The sequence below is a fragment of the Otolemur garnettii genome, unplaced genomic scaffold (genome assembly GCF_000181295.1).
Source record: "Otolemur garnettii isolate 467f Iridium unplaced genomic scaffold, OtoGar3 scaffold00011, whole genome shotgun sequence".
Taxonomy (NCBI): Eukaryota; Metazoa; Chordata; class Mammalia; order Primates; family Galagidae; genus Otolemur; species Otolemur garnettii.
Window position 1 is genome coordinate 28,607,194 of NW_003852406.1, and position 7,222 is coordinate 28,614,415.

General features: G+C 42.9%; 1 protein-coding gene and 1 non-coding gene across 2 annotated transcripts in view; one reads left to right on the forward strand and one right to left on the reverse strand.

The window, feature by feature from the left end:
- Positions 1–3,163, reverse strand: part of RCN2 (reticulocalbin 2) — a 20,259-nt gene extending 17,096 nt beyond the window's left edge. The window contains exons 1-2 of the mRNA XM_003784544.3: positions 2,908–3,163; positions 2,417–2,522 (exon numbers count right to left, since the gene is read on the reverse strand). Coding sequence (XP_003784592.1) covers positions 2,417–2,522; positions 2,908–3,051 — 250 coding nt within the window. The 5' untranslated portion in view covers positions 3,052–3,163. The remainder of the gene's footprint in view (positions 1–2,416; positions 2,523–2,907) is intronic.
- LOC111723472 lies at positions 756–862 on the forward strand. The gene has a single exon (XR_002771999.1). It is a non-coding gene; the product is annotated as a U6 spliceosomal RNA (small nuclear RNA).
- Positions 3,164–7,222: the final 4,059 nt, after the last annotated feature.

The window sequence follows — 7,222 nt, forward strand, 5'->3', positions numbered from 1 at the left end:
TGGAGGTTGCTGTGAGCTGTGATGCCACGGCACTCTGCCCAGGGGGACAGCTTGAGGCTCTGTCTCAAAAAAAAAAAAAAAAAAAAAAAAGAGTGGCACTCCTCTATTGGTTTGGGAGCAATCAGGTGAAGAGAAGCAAAGACAGGACAGAATAATAACTATTATTACTGATCAATTACTACATTATCGAGTCCTCCATATATGTTGTCTCTAATCTTTAACAAGACAATTCTAATCATCACTATTTCACACTTCAGCAATTTGAAGTTCAGAAAAGTCCAAAGCTTCACAGCTAACAGACAGGAGAGTCCAGATTCAAACATGTTAGGCCTCAAAGCCTCAACTCCTACTGAATTTTTCTATCTCTTAAACTCTCATGTAAACTCACTTTACATGTAAACTCTCGGTCTAGTTCTGTCCTTCAAACTATAAATTACCAAAACTCTCTTAAGGGTCCACAAGTAGAATGAGAACTTCCTTAAGAACCATGTCTTTCTTGTACTTGTCACCCACAGGCCACATGCAGATTATGGGAGGACTGTTTGGCTTATCTGTGGTGTTAGATATTATAAAAATTATGCATGGACTTTTTTTTTGCTCATTAGCGTTAGTGTATTTAACGTATGGCCCAAGGCGACTCCTCTTCTTCCAGTGCAAAAGAAAAAAGGTTTGACACGCCTATATCCAGTTAATTTAAGAGATCATTGTGCCACAGTGGAAAACAAAATGAAACAGGAATCAGAAATGTGGGTTCTGTGCTCGCTTCAGCAGCACATAGACTAAAATTGGAACGATACAGAGAAGATTAGCATGGCCCCTGCGCAAGGATGACACGCAAATTCGTGAAGCGTTCCATATTTTTTACACAATTATGATCTAATAAAAAATAAAATAAAATAAATAAAAACTAAGTTAACTTCAAAAAAAAAAAAAAGAAATGTGGGTTCTCACTTCAGCTGTGCCATCAGAGAGCACTTTACCATTTCAAGATTTTTTGGTTTTATTGTTTTGGTTTTTTTTGAGACAGAGCCTCAAGCTGTTGCCCTGGGTAGAGTGCAGTGACATCACAGCTCATAGCAACCTCCAACTCCTGGGCTTAAGCAATTCTCTTGCCTCAGCCTCCCAAGTAGCTGGAACTACAGAGGCGCCGACCACAACCCCCAGCTATTTTTTGGTTGTAGTTGTCATTGTTGTTTGGCAGGCCTGGGCTGGATTCAAACCTCCCAGCTCTGGTATATGTGGCTGGTGCCTTAGCTACAGGCACCAAGCCTCAAGCTTTTTTCTGATCTGTAAAATAAAAATTTGGACTAATATCTTTTCTTTCTTTCTTTTTTTTTTTTTTTTTGCAGTTTTTGGCTAGGGCCGTGTTTGAACCTGCCAGCTCCAGTATATGGGGCTGGCGCCCTGCTCCTTGAGCCACAGGCACCACCCTAATATCTTTCTAACTTTAAATTTTAAAAGCTTAGTATTAACTTTTTTTTAACCTAGCTAGGCCCTGACAGACAGGTACCAGTCAGTCTTCCAAATCAACTTGTTCCCTGTGCATTCTACTATAACCAAAGATGTATCTATTCTCATATAGGACAACAGGAGTACAAAGGTTTTATTGTCATTACTGTTCAAGTAGAAGGAAAAAAACTTTGATATTCCTGAGGGTACCAATGTGAATACTCATTGACAGCACAGCTTAAACTTACCATTCTGCAATTCTCTCCAGCAACTTCATTCCTTGGATGCTGAGAAGCATTTAAATGAGAGTTACAGCAAAACAGCTAACTTCTAGTCACAGTAATAACCTTTGGAATTTTTTTTAAGATCAATTTGGGATGTTGACTGGGTTTATCACTTGAATTGCACAGCAATTTATTTAGAATGTTCTTCTAATAGTCTGTGCATTTCATTCCTGACTGGAGAACCTACCTAAAACCACGGAGATTGATTCTAAAGCCCCAACCAGCTCTAACATTTTGTTATAATGTTAAAATAACAACACATTTCACATGCAACAGGTCTTTTTCTACTAGCTTATTTAAAAAAAAACAAATTCTTGAAATTCTAATGAAGTAGAGAGCTAAGGAGCAACAAATTATTTAAGGTCTTAAGAAGGCTTGAGGGCCTATTTTTCTAAAATGAATCACGTTGACACTGACAAAAGTCATGTGAGGAAGGGGTCTCAAGGTATGACTTGTACGTAGCCAGGGTCAATGCTGTTGGAGAAAGCACTGAGTTTTACTTGGTATTCCCCGTCTAAAGATTTCCAGGGATAAAATCTACTCTCCATGTCCTTTTTTCCTTCTCACAGTACTTATAACTTGTTGGAACACTAGCAATCTACATTCAAGAGAAACTCCTACTTAAAATGTTTGTTTCCTATGAAAGGATTTCTCCATTGTTAGTTGTGTAGGACAGTCCTTACTTTCAGTGAGAAAGCCATCTGAGTCCAAGTCAATTTTCTTTATGATGGACCGCAGTCTTTTTTGCTGTTCTTCGTGGCCGAGTTTAACATATTCATCGACTTCTTCCTTTGGGGGAAGCGATGCACAGGAGAGTCAAGCATTACCATCAGTGGGGCAAAATGGTGGAGATAAACAGGGCTGCTAGAAGCCTCCTTTGCCAGGGTTTTTTGGGGTGACCCACACCTGCTCTCCAAGCCCTACGCATCCTCAGAGATCCCGCCCAGGGTCCGGACAGAAGAAAGGACCCAGCCTTTTGGCCACGCCATATCCTCAGGCTTCACAGGCCCCGGGGTCCCCCAGACCCAGAGAGCGAGCGATGCCCCGCCCGGCCCCCATTGTCAGGCTGCCCCGGCCAGGCCTAGCCCGGCCGCCCCCCTTTGTCCCGGGACAAAGCCCGCGGCGGCGGCGTGGCGAGGCCAGGCCCTCCCAGCCCCCGGCCTGGGCGCCTCACCTGGACGCCCAGCAGCGTCTCGCGGTCGTAGTCGCTGCGGTGCTCGCCCTGCGGGTAGTGGAGCTCCTCGGCCTTGCCGGCGCCCGCCGCCGCGGCGCACAGCAGTAGCAACCCCAGTGCCGCGGGCCCCAGGCCCAGCCGCATCGCTCTGGCCAGCCGAGGACACCGAGAGACGGGAGGAGGGAGGGACCAGCGGCCCAGGTCCGCTGTGGCGCTCCGCCGGCGACTACAGAGGAGCGGCGCGGTGTACGTGAGATGGGGGAGACCGAACACGGAGAGGGGCGGTGGCAGCGGCTGCTACAGACAAGAACCTCACTGCCCCGGACCGGGACAACTGCGGAGCGGAGGCGCGCCGGCGGAACCCTATAAGGCCACGGCAGAGGGGCGGAGCACCCTGCCGTACCGCTGATTGGACAGCACGGCACTGGGGGCGGGACGCCACAGGCCTTAGGGTGGGGGTCCGCCGCAGGCCTTAGGGTCCAGGAGGCAGGTCCCGGCCGTGGGGATGGGAGGAAACCTCCTGCGCCTTCACCCTTAAGAAGCGTGACACCCTTGGAAAAATACGTTCCTATCCCACCCCCACCCGGTCTGGTTCCTTCAGCCTTGTTCCTACTGGAAACGTCCTCACTACCCGCTGTGTCCCTCCTGGCTTTCATCAATGAGAAAGGCTGGAGGTTTCAGTGCAAACCACACAGTATCTGGAAAAATCTTTGCCTGAGGAACCAATCAACCAACGGTATATACTTCTCAATCTTCAACGTATCTCCACTTAATTATTTTTCCAGAGTTGGGAGTTTGAACCCAGGAAGGACAGGCAGATGTTTGTATCTGATGCTCAATTTCATGATCTACAAGTTATGTATGTGACCTTGGCCCTTCGAAAACTTGCTGGCTTATTCATAAAATGAGTACAATAATAAGACTACCTTAAAGAGTGTTCATCCAGGCAAGCAGAAAAACAAAAGATGATTGTGGAGAAGGAAGATTTAGCAAGTACCTAGCAAAACCTTTACAGATAGAATGCATATACATGTGCTTCTATTGCAGGGCTACTAACAGGTCTGTGCAATTTCTCCATCTCATCTAGAGCACATTAAACTCTAAGAAATTTGTAGGCTGCACCTGGAACCCTTTTCTTTATTAATTGCTCTATTTAGGATCAGGACTTCCACACAGAAGTAAAGGCTTTCTGGGTCCTCTTTCACTTTTCACATTCTGTTTGGACTGGAAGCAAGAATTTTATTCCAAACTGAAAAACTGAGTGGGCACAAGTTGCGCAAATTGTCTGGATCAGGTTGGAATTTTACTGTGTTTGATCAGAGATCATTAAAAGGTTTACACAAGAAGAATAAATTTAATCCTCCCAGTGTTACAAAGATCAGTGAAGAACAAAGTTTTAAATTTCAGGTGTAAATATAAGCAGTATTTTAGAGTTGATTTCATTAAAACAAACAAACTGGGGTGGCTCCTGTGGCTCAAAGGCGTAGGGCACCAGCCCCATATACTTGAGGTGGTGGGTTCAAACCCAGCCCCGGCAAAAAAAAAGAAAAAACAAAAAACTGAAAAGGAAAGAAGTCATCCTTTTAATTTTAACTTTGGTTCTGGGTTTTGGAGTAGTCTAAGGAAGAAATAAAAGAGAAATGCTGCCATTTTGTAAGGAACTCAGTTTTGTACCTATTGTTCTCCAAAAGGTAAAGGGTAAACTTTGACCAGCTTCTCATTTGATCCAGTTAAAAGGGTGGTATACAAGGTACTATGGAAGTTCTTCTAAACTCAGGGGCTCCACAGGTGGAGGTTTGGGGGTAGAGGGAATTTAATGGGGTAAATAGCATAAATGTCTAAGTGACAGAGGCTTGGATTCTGTCTGTCTTTGATCCCCAGAAAGGCTGTTTTCCCTCTCTGGGCCTGTTTATTTCATGTGAAGAAAAGGAATGGGCTCACTCCGAGGAATCTTAATTTAAGATCTTTGGGCTCCTAAGTGGGTCCCAGGATGGTTGGGTTTCAGCGGTGTATTAATCCACAATTCATGTTCATATGTACATTTCTGGGGAGGAAGTTTATAGTTCTGCTTTCATCAGAGTTTCTAAAACTTTTACGTGGCAGAAAAGTTAAGAGCCCCTGAAGATGTCTCTAAGCAACTCTTCATCTCTTAAAATCCACAATTTTATTAGTTAAGATTGTTCGGAAGGGGCAACTGTAGCTCAGTGGTTAGAGTGTTGGCCCCATGCACCGGGGGTGATGAGTTTGCACCAGCCCGGGCCTGCTAAACAAAACAAATTGTTTGGAAGCAGATTACAATAAAGACCTATGCTCAAGAGAAGCATGACTGATCCAATGTTATTACTAGTAATTAATTCATTCTATGCAGGGAAAAATAAATATATAAAATGAGTAGCCTGTCAAAAAAAGTGTTATGAGAATCCAGAGTTTAATTTTCTTGATTTATAAAAGCCTATTGCATGCAACAATTTTGGTTTTATTTGCATTTTTATTGAGGCATAACTTACATATAGTAAAGTGCACAAATGTTAAATGTGCAGTTCAATGACTTTTTTAGATTTGTTTGTTGCTATTACTACAAGGCTCTGGGGGCCTTGAGGTCAGGAACTGTGTGATTTCTTCTAGTGCCCCTGCTAATACAAGAAATTCAATAAATTTGGGGGGAATGAATGAATTAAGTTATACTGGCATTCTTCTAGAAGTACATTTAATAGGTAGTAGAGTTAACCGAAACTAATCAAGGAAAGAATTTGTAGATTTCTTTTTGAGTTTGGTAAGAAGTGTGTGAATAGTGGCTTTAAAAAAAAGCAATACTCACTTAACATGTAGTATGCACACTTGTGCTAAAGGCTGATTTCCACTGGAATGAATGAGACTTGGCACAATAAACAACTTAAGTGGAAAAGCCAACAAACTCAATGAGTTTGCAGCTTTGCACAGATGAAAAACACAAGACAAAGGAATAGACTATACAGCAGTGAATGGAAGAACAACTTAGACCGGATGATCATGCAATTAGGGGGATTTTGTTGGTTGTTTAATCTTTTGTCAGTCTTTTCAGGGGAGAAGGAAATGTGAGAATTCCAGAGTTATGGTTGAGTCTTAGGGAATGACAGAAAATAGGTAGATGGGTGAGTGTTTCAAAATACCTAGAAAATGCTTTCATTTCTAAGAACTATCCAAAAGTAAGTAGTCATAAAATCTTAATAAGTTGTTAGAAATACATCCAAGAAATTCAACATAACTGGTTTTCACTGAATGAGATTTCCCTAAATTGAAGATGGATCTGTCCCAATGATCAAATGGAATGATGGCTCCATTCCCAAATAGAAGCCATCCTCTACTTCCGGCAATTCACATTTATGGCCCTTGGCCAGTTACACTGGTGCACCTCTTGCCCTAAAGGCAGCCCAAGTGGACAGACATTAGTCAGAGTCGGACTTGCTCCCAATACCAATTGGGTGACCATACATGCTGGTTGGCCTGGCATGATTATTAATCATGCCCCTTTCACATTCAAGTATCCCAGAATGGGGTGATAAATTATATGGTCATCTTACCTTTGGGCCTCACATTCAAACTGTCAGGCCCCCTCTCTGTACCCTTCCCGAAGCCCTAGGCTTTATTATGCCTCAGAACCCTTTCCCACACTCTTTTCACCAGGTTTTCAACAATAGGTCCTTGAAGTCTTAGTCAAATACAATAGCAGTAAAAATAAAGAACACTAAGAAATAGGGGTGAAATTTAGCTAAAAGAAGGCAATGAAAGAAGGATCAAAAAGAGGAGTGAGACTGTGGCTTGAGCAAGAGTTTCTCATGAATTATGATGGAATTGGCATTACTAATCCAGTTCTGAAGACAATTTCATGAGAGGAAATCCAAAATTGATATAAGCAGAGTGACTCTGAAAGACAGCAATCCATGAATTTATAAGTTCTGGGATGTTTATAGGAGAAAGAAAACAATAAAACCTCCAGCATTGCTTTATCATTACACTATGCATTCAAGACTTGCATGTTCACAGATCTGACTGACAGAAACTGCAGTTGCTCTCATTAAAACGCCATCCTAAGATGGTGTTCAGGGATCTGTGAGTGATTTGGGCTTTAGGTATTTTTGGATTCAGGATCAAATTCAGTTTTGTGGGTTTTTGAGGTTGGTTTGTGTTTAAAATAAATTAATAAAGGCTGGGCCTAGTGGCTTACACCTGTAATCCTAGCATTCTGGAAGGCCAAGGCGGGTGAATTGCCTGAGCTCAGGAGTTCAAGATCAGCCTGAGCAAGAGCGAGACCCTCTCTTTATTATTTTTTTTTTTT